The 25,507-nt window shown below is 37.3% G+C and overlaps 1 protein-coding gene across 2 annotated transcripts; it reads left to right on the plus strand.

The window, feature by feature from the left end:
* The first annotated feature begins 162 nt into the window (after positions 1-162).
* On the plus strand, positions 163-15,249 carry LOC308692604 (uncharacterized protein). 2 transcript variants are annotated; one of them, XM_081368757.1, is made up of 3 exons: positions 163-241; positions 5,554-5,804; positions 13,685-15,249. In XM_081368757.1, exons 2-3 carry the CDS (start codon positions 5,747-5,749, stop codon positions 14,887-14,889), a joined length of 1,263 nt encoding a protein of 420 aa, XP_081224883.1. In that variant the 5' UTR covers positions 163-241; positions 5,554-5,746; the 3' UTR covers positions 14,890-15,249. The 2 variants fall into 2 exon arrangements, with proteins under 2 accessions (XP_081224883.1, XP_081224882.1); XM_081368756.1 differs by having other exon boundaries at positions 168-262.
* Positions 15,250-25,507: the final 10,258 nt, after the last annotated feature.

Genomic DNA, 25,507 nt, shown 5'->3' on the forward strand with positions numbered 1-25,507 from the left:
CAAGCCTTTATTTGTTATAATTTTGATGATTATGGCTTATAGCTTATGAAACCCACGAAATCAAAATGAATTCTTGAAATAAATCAACTTTTTGACGATATTCTAATTTTATGACCAGCACCTGTAGGCTATAAGGATGTTAAATCTATCAATTCTTCAAATGAACTGAGGAGGGCAGCAATACGCCATTCTAGCGACTATAGTCTGCCGCAAATATCAGAAGAAGAAGGAGAAGAAGAAGGTGAGGAGAGAGCAGTTCACGGTATTTCTTATATTTACACAACCATCACACACACTTTACAGTTTGATTAAGCGACAGACTCATTTCTGTAGTGTTTTCATCGATCACAGCGATACTTGTGCGTCTTTTCTGGCGTCTTTCTACTGAAATAAACATTTAGTGCAGCAGCAGCAGCAGCGAGCATGAGGAGAATATGTTGAGTTCATTCAGACCTGAGCGATTTTGTGTTCGTTTGTGTGATTGTCTCGATGTTTGTGTGAGAACTGTTACTGAATGACAAGTCAAGAGTTAAAGTTTGAGATCTGTGAGGGGAATTGATTGAAAACGATCTCAAGTTTTGCTGTTGACATTTTAATAGTAGCCTACTTTTATATTTCTTTGTTGACATTTATTTTTGCAGATTATATTGTTAAAAATTAAATATATAGAGCAGATAATTATACACACTTTATGTTTGTCCTTGTCATGAGTAATGAACGTGGAGAAAGTTCAAATCTATACATAAATGATAAATAGATACATAATACAATTGATATAATATCAGATAGCCTAAATATTAATGAAGTTTGAAACTGGACATGTTAACTAATGCTGCTTCTCTTTTTTTAAGTTTTATGGCAATCATCAGTTTCTGAACATACAAAACTAAAATATGTTATTGATCTAAATACTTTATTGCAGTTAATATCACAGATTGCATTACATCATCAAGATGTCTGTTAAAGAGCGGTTCAAGGTAGCCTGGCAAGCCAGACCTACAGTACATCCGGATGTTAGGTCTGGCAACTCTCCATAGACACGGCTCAATCCGAGGGGCGGGATAAACGGCTGTCTTTCAAATTCCCTCTGCACGCAATAGGACAGCGCTTCAACCAACCAGAGCGTTTTCCCAACAGCGGAGCTAACGTTAGTTGATAGATTAAACTTTTGAATCTGGCCTGCAAAACTACGAACACATCTTCCTTTTTTAAGAATGACTTAAGTGCCGTTCTTTGCTCTTTTCTCAAAGAAAAACTTAACTCCAAGTCCTCCAGAGTCGCGGCCAAAGCCGAATCGAAGGGAACCCTCACAACTCTGTCGTCATTATGTTAAGCCCGCCCGCCTACTCTATACGCGATGTGATTGGCCTGACCCAATTTAGTTTTTTACAGCTCCGAAAGTCAACGGAGAGTTGCTAGACTGCCCTGGCTTTTTACTTTTAAAATGGTACCATTGCCTAAACAGTGCCTGAACCGATACTTAAAATAAGAGAGCCTCAAAACGATGGTGAATGACATTAAATAATGGCTTTTTTATAAAAAAAAAAAAATCTTAATCTCACCTAATGCTGTAAACATACAGAGAGCCCTATCAGCTGGTAGTATTATTTAAGGTTAAAAATAACTCAAATTAAATATAATGTTTTTATTATAATAACAACTTCATGATTTAATTAAATGATTTAAGTTCTAATGATTTAAGTAAAAAATATAATAAATATGTTAAATAGTGCACATGTTTAGCAAAATACTCTCTATAGCTCTTTTTTTCTAGCCAACTAACATGCTATAGCCTATATTATGGTCATTAAATTATAATAATATAAGATATTATGTATGAGGAATATACATTTCGGTAAGTTGTACTGTATCTTTTAACATTGTTCATTCGTGTTTATTTACTATTAGCTAGTAGAGATGATGGGTTCACGTGCCGCTAGGGATCTGTCACGTCACATTTACGAGCGCCAAACCGGTATTTATTGTTTAAAATTCGTAATAAAATTGACAGAATCTGAGAGCTGAGATTTTTTTTTTATATCATAAGTAACCTGCTCTGTCCAGTCTGTCGGTCTCTGTGTTCTCTTTGCTTCGCGATTTTTCTGTGCGTAAAAAAATGGATGTGTGGCATGAGAGTGTGTGAAAAGTGTCAATTGCGTGAGTCTCACGGTGAATGCGTGAGAGTTGGCAGCCCTGTGTTCACATATAACATGCCCCGCCTGCACAACTGAGATTCAAACCCTGCTAGTGTCTTCTGCTAAATAACCATATATTCAACTGTTAAATAACATATTGGATATGACATTAAAGGGTTAGTTCGCCCATTTAAGACATGAAGTTGTATGCAATCCTTACCAGCACTATAGTGCATACACACTGACCCACTCTGTGGTCACCTCCCTGGTCAGAGTTCTGGCCGCTGGAAGTTTCTCAAGAAAGTATTCCCGGTTAGTTTCCGGGGCCTCAAAACTGTGCGTTTTTACGTGAAAAAATTATATGCGTTTCAAAGCTTGATTAATTTACATCACAAAAAACACTCCCGGCAAAATTCATACCGCAGTTTTAATCTGCACTTTTTTCTTTCCATTTCTATCAATCTGCGCTGCTGTCAACGTCAACAGTGCGCACGTTCCGATCAGCTCTTCCATACACAATCGAATGACAACGACGTAAAATTACAAAATTAACAATGGTACAAATCAAATATTTTTCTCAGCAAATTGTACCTATATATCCCTATACTGTTTTTATATTAGAACTCTTTTCACGTGATTTCCACTGGAGTCTAAATATCAGCTTGTTTACCATACAGTTTAGACATGGGATCATAAAGTTAGTAAATAGAGCTTACCTGTGGTACCGGTACAGCAAAACTCTTTAAAATCTTTTTTTTTTTTTTTTCCTCCTTGGTTGGGGATGTAATCGTCTTCGCTGAAGTGAGCACTGCACACGCAAAAATCCTTGATTATGGATAGTTTAGCTCCCGCTAGGGCTGTAGTACTCGAGTCCGGTCTCGGACTCGAGACCGCTTTTCTATGGTCTCGGACTTGTCTCGGACTCGCTTGTATTCGGACTCGGACTTGTCTCGGTCTCGGCCACTGGTCTTGCCAAATATGGCTTTTGGTCTCGACCGAGTCCAGGTGTCTTTATTATATTCCCAGTAATCACACATACGTCGCCGCAATATTAAAACAAAATATTATTGGAGGGAAAGTGAAACACTAGCATGTCGGCTCTTTTTTGTGAGCCGTCTCGTTTCACTCAGCTCACTTAAAAGAGACGGCTCTTTTGACTCACAAACGGATCTTTAAAAAATATTCCTAAATGTTTAAATAAACTCGCTGAAAGTCCACCGCCAGTGCAACGTGAATATTCCCATTTTTAATTGTCCATAACACCCCGAAAACTAGCCTGCTTGCCTAATATCTAATTAATGGGCAAATATCTTTCTTTCTTTGCCTATTCCACGAGTGGAAGGCTAGGCTCCAACAACTGGCTGTTTTAAAATATAGCTAATATCGAAACAAAATAACCCAGCTCATAATTTTTTCATTTGATTGCTTCAGCCGCCACCCACCCGAATTTAATTAAAATATTATTTTTCGTCACGTCATCCGCCCAATCTGCGGTTTATCCGCATCTCTTGTGTGTGTGTGTGTGTGTGTGTGTGAGTTGGCTCGGCCCTCCCTCATGCAGTTTAATTGGTTCTCAGACAGTCGAAACGAATGTGTGTGCTCCTTTAGGCCTATATAATTATTATTTTTTCGTTGTTCTTTGAATTAGTCAATTATTTTAAATAAAATTAAAATGATTAATTATTTCATTATTACATAATAATTTAATTTCTATAGGCTAGCCTATATTTTAGCCTATACTTTTTTTTTCCTGTCCTGGACTCGGTCTTGACTCGGACTCGAACCTTTTTGGACTCGGTCTTGACTCGGACTCGAACCTCTTTGGACTCGGTCTTGACTTGGACTCGACTAGTCCTGGTCTTGGACTTGTCTTGGACTCGACGAAGGTGGTCTTGACTACAGCCCTAGCTCCCGCAGAGTAGCCGATGGCAACCAGCCAAAGCTGTCTCATAGATATATCCGAGACCGGAAAACGATGGAATCTGAACGGTGATCCCGGCACATTCTTGTGGTCACAACCTGGGAATTTACAAGTTCGCACCATTGTTAATTTCTACTTTTTACGTCGTTGTCATTCGATTGTGTATGGAAGAGCTGATCGGAACATGCGCACTGTTGACGTTGACAGCAGCGCGGATTGATAGAAATAGAAAGAAAAAAGTGCCGATTAAAACTGCGGTATGAATTTTGCCGGGAGTGTTTTTTGTGATGTAAATTAATCAAGCTTTGAAACGCATATAATTTTTTCACGTAAAAACGCACAGTTTTGAGGCCCCGGAAACTAACCGGGAATACTTTCTTGAGAAACTTCCAGCGGCCAGAACTCTGACCAGGGAGGTGACCACAGAGTGGGTCAGTGTGTATGCACTATAGTGCTGGTAAGGATTGCATACAACTTCATGTCTTAAATAGGCGAACTAACCCTTTAATATCAAATTTGTCTAATTTAAAATAAACACCAAAAATAGAGGTGAAAAAAATAACATAAGAAATTTACTTTTAATTTAGCTATGGTTAAATAAATGTTCAGTGAAATCTTCCAAGGATTTCTGAATTTTGGTAATTTTTTTTTCTCGTGTTGAAATGGCAACTAGTAAATACACAGTTTCAAAATGTTAACATGTGTGGAAGTATTTAAAGGAACACTCCACCCATTTGCATTAAGCTTGTTTACATGCACACCTTTTGTTTCAATCTAACTAAATTCATTCCGATTGGTGAATCTGAATGTAGTGTTTACATGAACGCTAAACAAGTGATCGGTTGATGTGCATTTTACCATCGCTAAGAAAATACCCGCTCCTCCGTGAGATACAAGACCAGTGCCTCACAGGTGTCGGTCGTCAGTAATCACGCCACCGGCCTCGCGTCATTCTCCTGCGGCCCTCAGCCTCGTCCTGCTCGCCACAGTAAACACAATGAATGGCGACTGTAGAAAGCAAAAGCCGAATCCCGGACATTTTGTGCGATGCGATCTCAAAAACCCGGGCAGACTCACGGAGACTAGTTAGCTTTATTGTTTACAACTGCTCTCTAACCGGTAGGCGTGGCTTGGAAGTGGCCTCGTAGAGCAGCGAAGCAAGTGCATTCTGGGAGTTGTTGTCTTTCATCCACATGAGCCAAAAATACATTTTCTGGCTTTTCTCAGTCTAGAAAATTCCAAATTCAAAAATAATTTCACATTTCTTCTACATAAATGACCCAATTTAAATACACATTCATCTTTCCAGCAGTGGAGTGTCCCTTTAAAACAAGGGTTTCAACTAGCCCTGCCTTAGGTTGTGCCCCGCTCTCCCCCTATGTTTCTGTATTTTTATTTTTTTTACCATTATTTATAATTGGAAGGATTTACATTATTTATGTTCTGTTATCAATTGGTATAAAACTAAACTCAGTAACTGATAATTTTTTTATTTAGGTAGATCAGCTCTTCCCACTACAGTTACATCATCAGTGAAGCTCCTCCCAGAGCAATTACATCATCAGTGAAGCTCCTCCCACTGTAATTCTCCAATAAATGCTATAAATTCCCATCAGCTACAAGTGAAGACGAGCATCAGGAAGAGCTGAAATCTGCAAAGACTGAGTTTATTAAAGAGGACAGTGAGAACATGAGTGATCCAGAACCCTGCAGAATGAAACACACTGAAGATCCTGAAGAACAAAGAGGTTGGTGTTTATTCTTCATTCATTCATGATGCTGAAGAACATTCATGTTAGACACATTCAAGCACTTCATCACGTTTTTGAAGTGGTTGTAGTTTTTTTATTATTATTATTATTATTAATTTTTCGTTTTCAACAAATTGTCAGTAAAGGGTTTGAGAAACTTTCATAATGATTGTCAAAATCAGGTCAACTTAAATATTATAGCTGTTTTATTTTACATTTATATCAAGATACATTTTTTTGCAGCCATGTTACCAAAATGTTGGACATTTATCAATATTGTTTATAAATTTATTTTTTGGAAATTAAAACCAATATTATCCTGCAATGTAATCTGTTTGAAACTAAAGAGATATAGAGGTACAGTTTCTCCTGGCTCAGCAAATTATCATTATTGTTAATGTGATAATTGTACCGTGGATACAATTTCGTAGAAATAGTAATATTGTGAAATATTTGTACAATTTAAAATGACTGTTTTCCATTTGGATATATTTGGCACAAAGGTGTGTGACTGCTCAAGTCTTTGTCCTTAGATCAGTGTGTTAAATAATGTGATTTTTTGTCATTTGTTGTGTATCTTTGGATTATGTTGTGTTGTAAATAAATCCAAACAATCAAAAAGCCATAATTTTTTAAATCTCCTCATTCTTTGTGCAAGGTTGCTCAGAATGACAGGGCCTGATAGGGTCCTTGTCTTTCTCAGGTGTGAAAGACAAATATTCATGATGTGTTCACGCCTCCTTGCATAGAGCTTTCTCACACAAAACTTGTCTTACAAATTTTAAATCAATAAATTAATTTTAAATGGTCTGAAATACGATGGGATCATCACTCTCACCTCAATGGCTGGGTGAAGTCCCAGCCGCCTATTTGAGGTGATGGTCAACACTCGCGCATTACAAGTCCAGCCTACTGAGCTTTGTGGTGTGGACCCAAGGTGCTTTCTTCGGGTCATCAGGTGGGTACCCTCCTTCAACAGTGTTTCGTCAATTAACCCACAACACCTCCAGAGAGCTTGACAGCTAACCCCAGCATCCTAGGGCAGCCCCCTCGGCCCCTTGGGCTCCACAGCCAGTGCTCTTTTATGTTCCCTCTAGGCTTGGGTGGTATCTAAATTTTGATACCGTCAAACCTCCTCCCTATTTTACCGGGGTATACGGTATTACCGTGACTAATTAAAAATTATGACATAAGGCTCAGACAGCGTCACCAAACTGTTGGCTTGTGCCTACACCGTTCAGAAACTGAATACCAGATCGGGCAAAAAAAATAAATAATCAAGCCCAACTCATGCACGTTGTGTCCGAGCCCGACTGACTGCATTAAATGTAATTATGAGCCCAAGCCCGATTTAGAATTGACTATTTTTAATACGTGCGCCGTTATAATATGGTGGCGGCAAATTTTTTTTAACGCAGGTGCTAGATATAAATACTATTAATAAATGAGCAAAAAATGGGACACTTAATATATAATATTTAATTATTTTAATTATCACAATTAAAGTATTAATTTTATTGAATTAAACAAGCACAACATTCAACATTCAATCAAATATTATTAAAGATGTATTATTATTAATACATTTTTATAAAATAATCTCATTATTTTGAAATGTGTGTGTGCAACAAGCAAGAAGTGCATTTGTAAATCCGGTGACACGAATCCATTGATTTTTATTAATACAACTTTTCTGTCAGCTTCTGATGCAAAGATTAAGTTGACGATCGCCATCTCCTAGTGAAACGCGCATATATAGAGAGAAATGCAAATCATGGATTACATAATCAGAAGGTATAGGCTAGCCTTTTTCTTTTCGTTTTGAATTGTTTCGTTTAAAGAAATTGACGATCGGCATCTCCGTAGTGAACGCGCCTATAGAGAGAAATGCACATCATGGATTAATCAGAGAGTATGCTGCCTGTATTTCTTTTCGTTTTGAATTGTTTCGTTTAAAGAAATTGACGATCGCCATCTCCATAGTGAACGATAGAGAGAAATGCACATCATGGATTACATAATCAGAGAGTAGGCTAGCCTATTTCTTTTCGTTTTGAATAGTTTCGTTTAATGAATTTGATGATCGCCATCTCCATATGAATGCGCATAGATAGAAATGCACATCGTGGATTAAATAATCAGCGAGTGGCCTATTTCTTTTTGTTTTGAATTGTTTAGTTTAATGAAATTTCAAGCTTTATTTAGATGTAGGCCTATCTGTCATGTCTGTGAGGCATACACTGAGTTTTGGTTCATTTATGATGAGATTTCAATGCAAGTGACCGCGGCATATGACATGTCATGATTATATTGTCTGCTATATTTCTTATTTATTAAATCCAGGCAATTGGTTGATGAAAAATGTATTAAAATTAAGATACAATTTATATAAAACGAAATTCACTTTAAAGAAAGGCCTTTTACAAAGCGAAACTTAATTAAGTGGTCAAAATGTCTGACTCCCGATGCATCCCATCTTACTCGTGCTGTTCACTTTTCATTATCAACATAGATGAAAAAAATAACATTATAATATTTTAACAAATATGAACTAATGCGCTTATTTAATGAACTCGGGGCAAAATGCATCCTCGCAGCAGTGAGTGAGGTGGTTGTTTTGGAGATGCGACATTAGATTAGAGGTGTTTCTATCTCTCGCCGTCACCTTTTTATTGCACAATTTACAAATTGCCTCGTCAGTATTTACCGCCTCGCCCTTCTTTCTTTCTCCTCCACACTGTCACTTGATGACAACCACACATAAGCATTTTTAGGCATTAAATCAATTATATTTATATATTATATATAAGTGCCGGTAATGTCGGTATTGAAACTGATACTGTTGCTATTTTAAGACCCCGCGGTATACGATATTACCGTAATACCGCCCAACCCTAGTTCCCTCCCTACCCGGTGGGTTGTTCCATCGCTCACAGCCATCTCGATGCTGTCTCTGCTCTTTTTGTGATATTCGCCACGAGCCGTCTCCTGCTGGGACCTCTTATTCCAAGTCTGGACAAGGCACTCCAAAGTGACTGCCCAGAAAATCCACAGAACTATGTCTGGTCTGAGAGTTGAGGTAGTGATCTCCTCTGGAAACTTGAGCTGTCTCCGGAATTAATATATCAATAAATCAATATATTGTTTTATTTGAATGAGCAGTCAGGATGATTTTCACATAGTTTTGGATCAAATATTTCTAGGCTACATGATACAATTTTCAAAAGTCTTGTGAATAAATAATCAGTATGGGTTTCATGACCTTATTTAATATGTAACAATATATGCTTTGTGGTGCAGAAGAGGCAATAAAAGCCTTTCTTGTAGTATGAGGTTACGCACCGGTGTGTGAGTGGCAGGGTTAAAGCCTTTCTCCTAGATCAACAGTTACCTTTCCCTCTTACACCCTGAGCAAAGCATTGTTGAACATGAGTGGAATACCAACACCGAAACTGACCAACAGGAAACCAAAAGATGAGGCAAATGGGTGGAGATCCAGAGGGGGAGACATTAACATATTCTCCTCAATGCATGTTTAACCAATAGTACTTAGATTGTACATTAGGATTCTTTAATATCTCTATTAAGTTCACCACCATTCATATCAGTTTATAAGCTGTCAGATGAGACTAAACATGGCATAGTTACATATAAGAATGCATATGTCCTGTGAAGCAAATGATACTGATGTATCATTGAAGTGTATACGGCTTTGTCTCTCCTGACAGAACCATCCTGTGCCTGGAGTGCAACAGTCCTCAATCAGCATATTGATGAGTTGCATTAGATGTGAGCATACTGTAATGAAGAAGGTCATTGTGCCATGTTTAATTCACATGTATACCTTTAAAGGGCTTTTTGAAGTACTAGGGCAATGAAGAGTTCTGCCCACATTTGCTCAGCCCTACAGTCGTGAGATAGCGTTGGCTCCTCCTCTGTCCCCATTGAGTTTTAATAGACACCCTAAAGGCCCGTGCACACCAAAACGATTATACCAGGTGAACATTTGTATTACCAACATGCTTATTTGAAGTGCATTAAAAATACATTGAATTGCATTTTAATATATTTCTAAAAAGTATACTAGAAGTACATTGGTAATAAACATATGCTTAATTATACTTTAAATAAATATGCTAAACACAAACATAATTTTAATATATTTCTAAAAAGTATACTAGATGTATATTTTTAGGAAATATGCTAAATACAAGCATCATTTTAATATATTTCTAACAAGTACACTAGAAGTACATTGGTAATAAATATATGCTTAGTTAAATTTGTAAGAAATATGCTAAACACAATCATACCATTTGTGTGAAGTTTTAGTGTATTTAAAGAAAACATACTTATGTTGCTCTTACTTAAAGTACGTTTTATGTGTAACTTGTGTAAGAACACAAGTCACACCGCGTTAAAAATTGGCCGATCAATGAGATTGGTACTTTTGTTCCCGTGCCTGGTGCTTCGGAAGTCACAGTACTTGGTGGCGTTCAAGCTCAAAACGGTCTTGCCGAGCACACATTGATAGAAAAAAGACGACGAAGAGGAAGTAAGTGGATGAAGAGGAAGAGGCAAGATGAATGTAGAGCTGCTGGTCTCTTTGGTGTCTAAACGCCACAGCAACAACAAAAATCTGTTAGCAAAAAGTGTGTGAATGGTTTTGGCAAGCACGTAAATACTGGCTCTCTTCCTCTGTGTGACAACAAGCTAGTGTCAGAAGCGTAAAGTTGCACAGCGCCACCTTGTTTACCGAGATATTTCTGTTTTTCAATAAGCGCCGTCTACTGTTAGTGAGTGAATTTGAACGTTCACTTGGCACATCGCCATTAAAAATCTCTTGGGTATGAACATAAATACGCAGGGATTAAAGTTCTCCGTCGCTACGACGGATTTCCGTTAATTGCAGCAAGTCCATGACGGATTTCCGTCATTGCGGGTTCCAGTCTGTCCTTAAAGTCTTAAATTCACTTTTCATAATTTTAAGGCCGTAAATAGGCTTTCATTTCTCAAATAGTGTAATAAATATCTTAATTTTAGTTTGAATAGGTCTTAAATTAAGGAAAGACGAGGTGTATTCACCCTGCTGAGGGGGATGTGATCAAAGCCTGGAGTGGAGCAAAAGCACGTTCCTCTCTCCACTCTAAGCACTCTGTAATCACTCCGCTCATGGTCCACTCCGGGTTTTCAATTACCGCTCACGGAAAGTGCATGTCAGGCTACAGCTGAGCGCTGAGGTAGAACTATATTTCAGTGACACACTTATAATGCAGGTAGGGCTGCCTGGGCGATATCGATATAAAAAATATATCGATATATTTTTTAAATGCGATATGGAATTAGACCATATCACATCGATATAGTTCAAATTTGCGCTGTGATCCTTGCTCCCCGCGCCTCCGCTCCTCCTTTTCCACACTGCGTGCGTGTGTAGAGTATGTTATGTTATGAGTGGCGAGTCATGACTACTTCAGAAACCCAACACAATAGGAACTACCAGGCAGGCAGTGACATAAGTGTACGCTGGAAAAAAGTTTTTCACCTCAGAAAAACAGACTTTCTTGTCCTGTCAGTCGTTATCCTGTTCTCGTAGCGCACACTCAATTGCACGCGCAAATGCAGCAGCGCGCGCTGTATTGCTTCACTGATCAAGTGCAAAAGAAACTACGAGCATGCAACGCCGTTACGTTGTAAATTACACGAAATAAAAGTAATGCAGGTATGATTCTCATTCTATTCACCAGTTTCCATGTTTCATTAACCGTTATTGTTAATATTGTGTATTCACCATGGTAACTGTCGTTTCCATATAACCCCAAAATGCCACTATTTTTCTTTGTGTTATTTTTTATATTTTTAAATGACTGTAGTGGCTCATACCAACATTGTATTAACAAAAACTAGTTTGGGACTGCTATTTAATAGCTTTAGCCTAGGCCTAATGTTTACAGTGCTATGCATAAGTTTAGACACCCATACTAAAGTTGACTAAAAAGAGGAATAAAAAATCATCTTTTGGAAACTGAACTTAATTCCTTAATTTGAAAAATTAGGAAAAATCCAACCTTAAAGGACACCAATTTTATTTGTGAATAAATAATGTATCGTAAATAAATAAATGTTCTTCCTTAAAATACAGGGTGCGTAAGTTTGGACACCCCTATGTTAAATTCCCATAGAGGCAGGCAGATTTTTATTTTTAAGTATTTTTTTTATTTATTTTTTAGGATACTATGAATCCTGATAAAGTTCCCTTGGCCTTTGGAATTAAAATAGCCCCACATCATCACATAGCCTTCACCATACCTAGAGATTGGCATGGTTGTATTTCAGTTAGCCTAATAGCTAGTTTGATTTGCATTGAGAGATGATCTTATGGAAAGTATCTCTAGGTATGGTGAAGGCTATGTGATGATGTGGGGCTATTTTAATTCCAAAGGCCAAGGGAACTTTATCAGGATTCATAGTATCCTAAAAAAAAAATAAAAAAAATACTTAAAAATAAAAATCTGCCTGCCTCTATGGGAATTTAACATAGGGGTGTCCAAACTTATGCACCCTGTATTTTAAGGAAGAACATTTATTTATTTACGATACATTATTCATTCACAAAGAAAATTGGTGTCCTTAAAGGTTGGATTTTTCCTAATTTTTTAAATTAAGGCATTAAAGGTATAGCGGAGGATCTTTTTACTTCCGGGTGGATACCCTATACTATTGGTCCTCCTAATTGTCAATCATTCTGGTGAATCAATCAAACTTTTCAAAAAGTGGAGAGGGCGGGACTTATCTAAAATTCGGAAAGATCCTCCGCTATACCTTTAAGTTCAATTTCCAAAAGATGATTTTTTATTCCTCTTTTTAGTCAACTTTAGCATGGGTGTCTAAACTTATGCATAGCACTGTATTTATTAGTACTAGTCTTTACTATTAGTCATATTCTTACAATTTATGTTAAGTAAAGGGGAAAAGTAACTTACTTGTGTGTTAACAAATTTTGTGTAAACGTGTTATAATTTGCATATATATATATACAAATTAATTATATTAGTATGTTCCATGCCTGGTTTTCATAGATTAAAATATAGCTTTTAAAATACGCCTACTGGCAATATTAAAGCGGTTTAAAACGTCTCCCCTTAAAACGCTATTGGTCTCGACTATTTAAAAAGTTGAAGGAATATGACTTGGCCTAAAAAAAAATTTCAGTCAGAAGAATTTTTTTCACTTTAATCCCTGAATACGCATCCATAAACGTCTCGAAAAAGCTGTCTCAAGTCGGACAACATTTTCTAATGGCATGTATTGCTCCAAGTCAGACACAGATCGAACTGCGCAGAGCTGCATGAAGTAGAACAGGCCTTTCCACTCGCTTCATTTCTAAATGAATCCGTCATCATAAACAAATCATTTGAATGAATGATTCAATTAATCACTCATTTAGACATGGACTTGCCGCCACCGACTGGTGGTTTTATTTTCATATGTATTAATCCATGACAGGCCTGTACCAAACAAAACAGACTCTGCTAAATATTGTTTCATTTTTGTTATCTAACAAATTAGATTTTTTGGTCAATATTGCACACCCCTAGGCACTATTGTATACATGTTAATATTACATTAGATATTTACATCATTAATCAAATATTTAATAGTTCTCACTTCAGAGACGTGATTTGTGCCTATAATGCCTTGAAAATAATAATTGAAAGATCAATGTACCTCATTCATGCAATTAATTTATGAATTGATATTTTATAGCAGTTGTCTACTAGTACTTTCTGCTATTACATCAGGGCTCGCTTTTATATTTCTCTCTTAAAATTATTTTGCTGAAAATGAATGAAACTTTTTTTTTGGGGGGGTTTCAGACCTGATGGAAGTGAAGGAGGAGAGTGAAGAACTGAGTGAAGTGAAGGAGGAGAGTGAAGAACTGAGTGAAGTGAAGCAGGAGAGTGAAGAACTGAGTGAAGTGGAGGAGAAACATCATGTCAAACCTGGAGAAAAACCTTTGAGTCGCTCAAAGACTAAACAGACTTTTTTAATGAAAAGAAGAGCCAAGAAATCTTTCACCTGCACTCAGTGTGGAAAGAGTTACACAACCAAACAAAGTCTTGAGATTCACATGAGGGTTCACACTGGAGAGAAGCTGTTTGCATGTGATCAATGCGGGATGAGTTTTGCACAAAAAGCACATCTGACCGAACACAAGTGGATCCACACTAGAGAAAAGTCACATGTGTGTATTCAGTGTGGAAAGAGTTACACATCCAAACAGTCTCTTAAGATTCACATTAGAGTTCACACTGGAGAGAAGCCGTACACATGTGATCAATGCGGCAGAACTTTTTTTAGGACATCACACCTGAAGACACACCTGAGAGTTCATACGAAGGAGAAGCCGCATTCATGTTCTGTGTGTGGAAAGAGTTTTTCAGTGCTGTGCAATTTAAGAGCACATCAGAAAATTCACACTGGTGTGAGAGATTACATGTGCTTTGAGTGTGAGAAGACTTTTACTACAGCGAACTGTTTAAAACAACACCAGAGAATTCACACTGGAGAAAAACCTTACAAGTGTTCACACTGTGACAAGAGATTCAGTCGGTCAAAAAGTCTGAAAATACATGAGAGGATCCACACTGGAGAAAAGCCTTACAAGTGTTCACACTGTGACAAGAGATTTATTCAGTCAACCGATCTGAAAACACATGTGAGGATCCACACTGGAGAGAAGCCTTACCAGTGTTCACACTGTGACAAGAGATGTAGTCAGTCATCACATATGAAAAGACACGAGAGGATCCACACGGGAGAAAAGCCTTACAAGTGTTCACACTGCGACAAGAGATTTAGTCTGTCAACAGATCTGAAAAGACATGAGAGGATCCACACTGGAGAAAAGCCTTACAAGTGTTCACGCTGTGACAAGAGATTCAGTCAGTCATCAACTCTGAAAAGACATGAGAGTTCACACTGGGAGCCATTTAACTGTGATCAGTGCGGTAAACAGTTTCTTTGGGCGTCAGTCCTGAAGAGACACCTGAAGATTCACACAAAGGAGAAGATTAATTAGTAATATTACAGCAGAAAAGACACGGCGGTGTGTGTTTCAGTACTGAAGTCCTTTACTACAGAAGATGAACTGAAAGAGAGCCAGAAAATTCACACTGGAAAAAAAAAACATATTGAAGGCAAAGTTCAGGAGCTGAAGAAGAGGCCATAACACTTTTAAGAGAGACATGAATCTGATATTAATTTTTATCTCATTCTTCATTGTTTTTCATCAGAACATCTAGTTTCTCTTCCACTTCTACTCTTCAATGCAAACTCAAGATATACTTTCATGTATCTTTGAAGCTGGACACCTTGTTTTTTACTTTATGTTTGTAATTACTTCATGTAATTATTGAATAAAATCTTTACTTATTTTATCAAAATTATATTGTCCATTTTTATTTTATGCTGATTTTGCTTGAATCAAGAATAATTTTATTTCTGAAAGCCTTGAAGCATTTTTTGCATAGGGACTGTTCGTTTAAGGGGCCACCGGAGGAGTTTTGAGATCTGTTGTCAAAAAAGACATGACCCTCCCTTCGCCAGCAATAATTTTTTCTATGACCCTCCCCGATAAATTTATTGATTAGCCTAATTCTGTAGGCTGGTTTGCGCTTGGCCAAGATGTTCAGATAGCCATTGTTTGTTTGTTTTTAAACCATAAACTCTTGCTTTCTCATCTTACTAGGGCTGTAACGATAGATCAAACCTACGATTCGGCTCGTATCACGATTTTTGATTTTAGATTTGAAAAAAAAAAATCATGTTTTCGGTGCTGATGCGGTGTGACGCGTTCAACATGTGGGTGGCGTTGCGAAAAAAGCATCTAAAAGCTGTCACAAAGAACCGGCAAAAGTAATGATTATTAATATGTCATAAATAGCTAGGAGACATTTTAATTGTTTATTAATAAACAAGTGTTTTCTGTGTCTACTGCAAAGATGAAGTTGACGATGCTTCGCGATCTTCTCAGGACGCGCCAGAGAGAAATGCACATTTCATAAGCAGAGAGCAGTCTGTTTTCTTTCATTATGAATTGTTCTGTTTAAAAGTAGACATTTCAAGCTTTCTATATATTTCTCATGACTGTGAGGCAAGTAGCTTACCTTACGCTGAGTTTCGGTTCATTTATGAGACAAGAGTCCAGTTCACTCGCCCGCGCCTCCGTGTCATGATTATCTATTTTCTACTATATTTAGACTACTTCTTATTTATTAAATCCAGATGAAACATTGATTAAAATTAAGATAAAATTAATAAAAAAACGAAATTCACTTTAAAGAAAGACTTTGTGCTTTCTGTTTGAGGTCTCTGTGAAATTTTTAAAGTCGCTTCAGAGCAGTCATGTTCATAATGGAGAACTGTCACGCCCTTAACATTTTTTTTTTCTTCTTCACATAAATGCGAACACGAAAAATAAATAAAAATAATATAATATTTTATGTTCTGTGGAGGCCGATCTTCATTCATCCGGTGATATATATTTTGGTTTGCACAGTGTAATTTATAGAATTACTAAAAAATATTTTGCCACCTAAAAGTTAAAGATTTTTTTGTGTCATGCACGTCACATGTGTATTTCCCTCATATTAAATATAAAACGCATGTGTAGACTGATATTTTTCTATTGTTTGACTCCTTTCAGATGTTTCAAATAAATGCATTTTCTGAGAATTTTTATTTTAAGTTTTGACTGCAAATGTCACGTCCATAACACTGGAATCGCCCAATTTTAACGAATTTATCCTCAACTAGTTTTTGTGGTGTAGGTCTATGTATTTTATGTTAACTTAAATAATACTAATAGTAATTTAAAGATGTGGTAGCGCTGCGAAGATCGCGAGTCGTCAACTTCATCTGTCTAGCCGACACTGACATAAAAAATAACTGTTTTATTAGTAAACAATTAAAATGTCTCCTGCTATATTGAACATATTTGCCTGTTCCTTACAAAACACTGACAGTGGGGTTTTTGACTGTTTTTTTTTTTTTGAGCAGCTGCGACAAATTATTTCCACACACACACACACACACACACACACACACACACACACACACACACACACACACACACACACACTATTGATAAACAGGATTTTTGTTTTTGCTTTTTTAATACAATAAAATTTTTATTTAATTTATTGTTTAATAAAATTATAAGCCTATTATTTTTAGTTTATTAACAGCAACAACAGCTGTAAAGATGAAGTTGACGATCGCCATCTCCGTAGTGAACACGCCTATAGAGAGAAATGCACATCATTATTTCTTTTCGTTTTAAATTGTTAAAAAGACATTTCAAGCTTTCTTAAGATATATTTAATGTCTGTGAGGCATATGCTGAGTTTCGTTAAGTTAGGATGAGATGCGCTCCTGTTTACGAGCAGTGCAAGTGGCCACGCGGGCGCCTCTATGATTGTGTTGTCTGCTATATTTGGTATTTGGCAATTGGTTGATATATATTTTTTTTTAAATTAAGATAGGCTACAATTTATACAAAACGAAATTCACTTAAAAAATCGTTTTCTGCAAAACAAAACTTAATTAAGTGGTCAAAATCATGTCTGACCCGCTCCATGTCTCTCGATATTGCGTACTCGTGTGTGCGGTTCACTTTTCATAATTAACATAGTTGAAAAAATAACATTATTATATTTTAACAAAAATGAAACTAAATTAGCTTATTTAATGGTAACAACACAGTAGGCCTACAGACTCTGTACTTGTACAAATTGCTGCACATTCATTTTATTCTGAATTTTGCACACACAAGTTGAAAGGCATTTGTTTGTGCATGCATGTAAAACATATCTGCAACTTTTATCAAGTTCACTGATAATTATGCGTGCATTTATTAATTATTATCTTAACCCCTTAGCTGTCACCCCCCTTTTTGAGAATAGACATTAAAATGCACTATTCAAGCTTAAATGGTTGTAATTCAAGAATGCTTTGGAGTATAGACCCAAGTTTGGTCTTGTTTTAAAGGGAAAAAAATGCAGATTATTACTGAAGTGAAAGCACTTCAAAAAATTAAAGTATGAAAAAGTTATGGAAGTTTAAATTTACATTAAAGTGCGAAGTTCGGTGCGATAAGCTCCGTCTTCGGTGCGATAAGCTCCGTCTTAGCCATATATTTCTTTGTTTTGAACCATCATTTTACTACCATTTCTAGTTGTTTATACTACTACATTTTACCCAACATCTCAGATTAACCTGACATCGCTAGCTTTTGTTATTAGTACTACTAGCACAAAACGCTAGTAATTCGCTAGCCTGAAACGCGCCACCCGTGCGCTCAGCTATTTTATTTATTTATTTTTCTCTCGCGCGTCCGCGCCTTTGAGTTCATAAAAAGCTCAGGTGAGTAAGAATCACTCAACAAACACGGTGAGTAATGTCTTGTCCTGTTATTGTCACTTGCACTTCATGTCACATGTTTAGTATAGGCTTCTCTGTCGACAATATAGGATTTATATGTGATAAATGTAAGGAGACAGTTAGGTTGACAGAGAAGATTTCAGAATTAGAAACACGCATCCAAACTTTAATTGAGGATAGTAAGAGTGCTAGTGCTTTAGATGTTTTGGATGCGCATAGAATAGTGAACACTTTACATGAGTCGGTTCTGGCTGAAGTAGAGCCTGTGCAGCCGGGCAAATGGGTGACAGTGAGGGATCGCTCTAGTCGCGGATCTAAAAACCACTCTTCCGTTCCGATTACCATAACAAATCGATTTGCCCCGCTCAGTGAAACACCCACTGAGAATGATTGTGCCCTAGTTATTGGCGATTCTATTACACGGAACGTGAAAATAGAGACACCAACCACCATAGTCACATGTTTGCCGGGAGCCAGAGCGCCTGACATCAAAGCAAATTTAAAAGTGCTGGCTAATGCTAATCGTAAATTCTCTAAGATCATTATTCATGTCGGCACTAATGATGTTCGACTCCGCCAGTCGGAGATCACTAAAATTAATATTAAAGAGGTGTGTGAACTTGCAAGTACGATGTCAAGGACTGTAATTTGCTCTGGCCCCCTTCCTGTTCGCAGGAGTGATGAGATAGTTAGTAGATTGTGTTCGCTTAACGGTTGGCTGTCTAAGTGGTGTCCGCTTAATAATATAGAATTCATAGACAATTGGAAAAGTTTTTGGGGCAAACCTGACCTGTTGAAAAGAGATGGTATTCATCCCTCCTGGGATGGTGCTGCTCTTCTCTCTAGTAATATGGCTCATAGTCTTAGAGCTCAAACATGACAATCTGGGGCTCAGGTCAGGAAGCAGACAGACTGGCTAAACCGACTGTCTGCTAGCGGCCTCTCGTCACCAAGGTCAGATAAATCCCATCACATAGAGCCTCTTTCACCTAGATATCATCATATAGAGACTGTGTCTGTTCCCCGAATTTGGAAATCCAAAAAACGTTTAAACCCAACTAAGGTTAAAAATTTAATTGATGTTCAACAAATAAAAAACAGCTATAATACAGATGAGCAAATGCTAAAGCTTGGGTTGCTGAATATTCGATCGCTTACTTCAAAAGCACTCATTGTTAATGATATGATTTCAGATAATAACCTAGATGTGCTGTGTTTGACAGAAACCTGGCTAAAACCAAACGATTACATTACTTTAAATGAATCAACCCCGCAAGATTACTGTTATAAACATGAGCCTCGTCTGAAACGCAAAGGGGGTGGTGTTGCTGTAATCTATAGTAATAGTTTCAAAACCACTAAGAAATCCAGTTTTAAATATAATTCTTTTGAAGCATTGGTGCTTAATGTAAAAATATATAGTGTAAACGATAAATCACGTTTGAGATTTGTGCTGGCTACTGTATACAGGCCACCAGGGCACCATACAGACTTTATCAAAGAATTTGCGGACTTTCTATCAGAATTAATATTGACTGCAGATAAAGTACTAATTGTTGGTGATTTTAATATACACATCGATAATGAAAAAGATGCATTGGGATTGGCATTTAAAGACATTGTAAATTCAATTGGAGTTAGACAACACGTGTCAGGACCTACTCATCGTCGTAATCATACTCTAGATCTAATATTATCACACGGAATAGATGTGGATGCCGTTGAAATTCTGCAGCAGAGCGATGACATCTCAGATCATTATCTAGTCTCGTGTAATTTGCATTTAGCCAAGGCTGCAAAGCCGACTCCGTGTTTCAAATATGTGAGACCTATCACTTCTGCTACTAAAGATTGCTTTATTAATAATCTTCCTAATCAGTTTCATCATCTCAGCATCTCAGATAGCTTAGAAGAACTAGATATTACAACAGAAACGTTTAACTCTCTCTTTTCCAGCACTTTAGACACAGTTGCTCCGTTGCGCTTAAAGAAGATTAAAGAAAATAGTCCAACGCCGTGGTACAACGAGCACACTCGGGCCCTTAAGAGAGCAGCCAGAAAAATGGAGCGCAACTGGAAGAAAACAAAACTAGAGGTATTTCGCATTTCATGGAAAGAGAGCTCAATTACTTACAGAGAGGCTTTAAAAGCTGCTAGGTCTGCTTATTTTTCAACCCTATTAGAAGAAAATAAACATAATCCTAGGTATTTATTTGAAACGGTGGCTAAACTAACGAAAAATAAAGCTTCAAGCACCGAAGTTTCCAAGCAACACAGCAGTAATGACTTTATGAACTTCTTCACTTATAAGATTGATAATATCAGGGACAAAATTATAACTATGCAACCGTCTACTACAGTATCGCATCAGGCAGTGCATTGTAGTCTCCCTGAGGAAAAATTTGATTCATTCGTTGCTATAGGAGAGGAAGAATTTACTAAACTCATTAAATCATCTAAATCTACAACATGTATGTTAGACCCTATACCGACTAAGCTACTGAAAGAAATACTTCCAGAGGTCATAGATCCTCTTCTTAATATCATTAATTCGTCTTTGTCTCTAGGATACGTACCAAAAAACTTTAAGCTGGCTTTGATTAAACCGCTTGTTAAAAAAACGCAACTTGATCCTTCAGAATTAGTCAATTACAGGCCGATCTCGAATCTACCTTTTCTGTCAAAGATATTAGAAAAGGCAGTATCCTCACAACTGTGTTCCTTTCTTGAAAGAAATGATATCTGCGAGGATTTCCAGTCCGGATTTAGACCGTACCATAGTACCGAAACAGCTCTCGTTAGAGTCACAAATGATTTGCTCTTATCATCCGATCGTGGTTGTATCTCTCTATTAGTGTTACTCGATCTTAGCGCTGCATTTGACACCATCGACCACAACGTTCTTTTAAATAGATTAGAACATTATGTTGGCATTACAGGAAATGCACTAGCATGGTTTAAATCATACTTATCTGACCGTTATCAGTTTGTAGCAGTAAATGATGAGATGTCTCATCGATCACAGGTTAAGTATGGCGTACCACAAGGCTCAGTATTAGGACCGCTGCTGTTCACTCTGTACATGCTACCCTTAGGAGATATCATTAGGAAACATGGAATTAGCTTTCACTGTTATGCTGACGATACTCAGCTCTATATTTCTTCAAAACCTAACGAAACTTATCAATTCACAAAATTAACGGAATGCATAGCGGATATAAAAAATTGGATGACTTGTAATTTCCTACTTCTAAATTCTGAAAAAACAGAGTTTCTAATTATTGGACAAAAAACTTCCTCACGTAATAATCTAGAATACTGTCTAACACTTGATGGCTGCTCTGTTAAGTCTTCGTCGTCGGTTAGGAACCTGGGTGTGCTCTTTGATACCAATCTTTCATTTGAAAGTCACGTGTCTAGTATCTGTAAAACTGCATTTTTCCATCTTAAAAATATATCTAAATTACGTCATATGCTCTCATTGACAAATGCGGAACAATTAGTTCATGCGTTCATGACCTCAAGGCTAGATTATTGTAATGCTCTACTGGGTGGTTGCCCTGCACGCTTAATAAACAAACTACAGCTGGTCCAAAACGCAGCAGCTCGAGTTCTTACCAGAACCAGGAAGTATGACCATATTAGCCCGGTTCTGTCAAAACTGCACTGGCTCCCTATTAAACATCGCATCAATTTTAAAATATTGCTGATTACTTACAAAGCACTGAATGGTTTAGCTCCGCAGTACTTGAGCGAGCTCTTAACGCATTATAGTCCGTCACGTCTATTACGATCTCAAAATTCCGGCCAGTTGATTATACCTAGAATATCAAAATCGACTGCTGGCGGTAGATCCTTTTCCTATTTAGCACCAAAACTCTGGAACAGTCTTCCTACCATTGTCCGGGAAGCAGACACACTCTGTCAGTTCAAAGCCAGATTAAAGACACATCTCTTTGACCTAGCTTTCACATAATACATTATAGACTTCTATAATTTAATGTTATGCTGCATAGATTAGGTCAGCCGGAACCGGGAACACTTCCCAAAAATCCTGATGTACTCGTTACATCACGAGAAGAATGGCATCTACGCTAATTTTAGTGTCTGTGTTTATCCCAAGGTTTTTCCTGCAGCCTGCCGGATCCAGGCCGTATCCAGATCTGACGAAGGACCTTCACCTGGACCGATGACAACGCAGTGCTGAAGTGCCAACTAGTCTCTCCCTATGGAGGATCCCACTACCACTCTACAGATAAGGCGTTGTCGGGGAAATTCGTCTTGCGGTCCTACCCCAAAGCAACAAATAAAATTCCTTATCAAAATTTATAAGGAAAAACAAGTATTTTGTTTAGGCTTGGCTTGTAGGGAATTCCAAACCTCCGTATATTCAAACGCACATAACTATAGAACCCATTCTAAATGCGCATGTGACCGCCATCAGCGTTTCTCACAGGTTCGCGTTTAAAGTCTGTGTAGAGAGAATGGTGTCGTCTTAGCGGCCCCTAATTTAATAACAAATGATCATTGCGACGGAACCAAATCAATTAAAACTAACTTTAGATGGAAATAACTTAACTCTGCTGTAAAGCCGAAACAATCTCTGTTACCTTAAATTATACGCTTATCTCTGTAAAGCTGCTTTGAGACAATCTACATTGTTAAAAGCGCTATATAAATGAAGATGACTTGACTTGACTTGACATTAAATCAAATATAATTTATTTAATATTTATCTTTTATTTAAAATATATATTTTACAAAATATGTTTTACAAAAAAATTACTATAAAATCAAAGCCATATATCTAACCAAGTTGTGTTCCAAATCTGAAGTTGATATCACAAAAATTGAAGTTCCCATGAGATTTTGTTTAGGCGTATTACCAAAAATAGCCACCGGGTGTCATTGAATTTAACTGTATGCATTCTACCATAACAAATGAATAAATTTCTGTCCAAATATCACTTCTGTCACAAAATATGGAACCTTGAGACTCAGACCTTTCTGACAATATGTGTTTTGTCAAGATTAAAAAATATTTTGATCATAAATTATGAAACATGATGACGCCCAAAAGGGGAGGAGCCTGATAAAATAATTTAGAGTACCGTTTCTATGGTAACACAATGACCAATTTCAAAACAGTTTACACAGGGTGAATTCTGAGATCGTAAGCTTTCAAATGATACCTAATTTATGATAACTACTAAAATATGTGATGTAATAAAAAAGGCAATAAAAAAGATAATATTATATTTTAGAGGATAATATGTATATTATACTTTTTAGAGGATAATATTATTTTATACATTTTTTTTATTGACAAATACTAGATTAAATGTTTTATTATGAACTTTTAGCATGAAAACCAAAGTTTCAATTATTAAAAGTGTGTGCGTCGACTTTTTGTGACAAACGCCATAAACACCTGTTATGATGTAGATTTTTTGAGGTGCACTCTTGTCATAAATTCATCTATTTATGTTCCTACATAATTTATAACAAAAAAACAGTCCTAAATATCTATTTAGGAGTCTTAGAACTTTCCAACGATATATAGTTTGTCATAATTAGATTAGGATTAAATAGTAATATAGGGAAGTAAAGTTAGGCGTGCCGTATACGGTACGGTGACCCTTAAGGGGTTAATGAATAACGTAACAAGGACGAAGCATGTAAACTGTTTGTTTAGAATTTGGATCGATCATCGCAAATAGATCCGAATGAAGAAACGTACAAAACCATAGAAAATGGGTGGGCCCGGACCTAAATGCCCACCCGGGCCCAATGGTAGCGCCGCGGCTGGTGGTAGCCCTACATTTTACACATCGTGGAAACAAAATAAGAATGGAAACTAAAATATGCAGTATCGCCCTACAGCGCACATTCTATCAGCAGTTCTGGCGCCTCAGTCCCAATAGCCTACTGTTAAACTCGACGTACGTTCACATCACATGTTAATGCGGTAGAGTTACACTCACAGGACACTGTGCACTTAACAACAGTTCATTATTTGCTCGTGTTTTAAGTCTTTGCCAGGTAAACATATCGAAGGGGGGCTGATAACGCGAGATCAACATGGAGCTAAATGGAAAAAATAGCACCAAACAAGCCACTTTGAAATGTTGCTGTTTTAATGAATATAAAAGTTTGGTGACCCTCCCCCTAGACTAAAAAAAGTTGGATGACCCTCCCCTCAACAAAGAATAAAAAGACATGACCCTCCCCTATTTTCCTCCGGTGGCCCCTTCCATAAATACCGAACAGTCCCTTATTGCGCTTTCCATGTTTTAATTTTCTCAATATGCTTTAAATGCGTAATAAATTATATTTCACTGCACTGACATTGATTGAGATTGCTGTCTGTCTACATTATTAACAGTTTCACCCTTGATATCCAGTATCATATATACATTTCAAAGAGTTTGTTCTAGTCAGTTTGAGGTTTTATTCACACCATGAGGCTTCATGAAGTCAGAACAGTTACTATGAACTTTAAACACAGTTTTTACAAAATAAACTGAAATGATTACTGTGTCCATCTCACCACAGCTTTACACAACCAGCAGAAAGAGAGCAACTCGGAATAAGGTAAGTTATTTTTTATTTTTGTGTGAGGAAAGAAAACTCCCATTCACCCAATGGGAAAATGTACATATAGTAGGTTTTTTTTACTTAGTTGCCCTTAGTTACCCCATGTACCAGTGTAAAAAGGCTCTACAGACGGGTGGATGTTTAGCTCAGTGTCCCCCCCATAGGTGTCCGAATACCCCCAATGTCCATTAAAGGGTAGCTAAACCCAAAACCAACTTTTTTTAGTTAATGATTTGTAAGAATGGGGCTTTATTTGTGCTGTTCATTGATTCAAGTAACTTTTTGACATTTGGGTATAAAGTGTTTTAATTCTACAATATATGGTGTAAAAACATCTGAGTGCTGCCCTCTTCGGGTTGAACGGTGGATACTGCAGTTGAATTTTCCTATTGGATGTTTGCGGTACTGTGTGATGTAAGTGGTACTACGTGAGATAAGCAGGTTCCAGCTCACCACGCCCTTGGTACGAGCTACCAAGTCCTTGGCGGTATAAAAACCATCTTGTTTTGTCAAAACCACTGTAGAGAGTCAGGAGTTGGAATTACGAGTTTTGAAAACAATCAGGATAGAGTAGAAATTGGCTTCTCCACACAGCTCGCGCTGAAAAGCGACGCAGTGCCAAACGCTGCTCCTCCTGCATGGACTCCACCACCGCAGCG

This window comes from Scardinius erythrophthalmus, assembly GCF_964197995.2.
Source record: "Scardinius erythrophthalmus genome assembly, chromosome: 1".
Lineage (NCBI taxonomy): Eukaryota > Metazoa > Chordata > Actinopteri > Cypriniformes > Leuciscidae > Scardinius > Scardinius erythrophthalmus.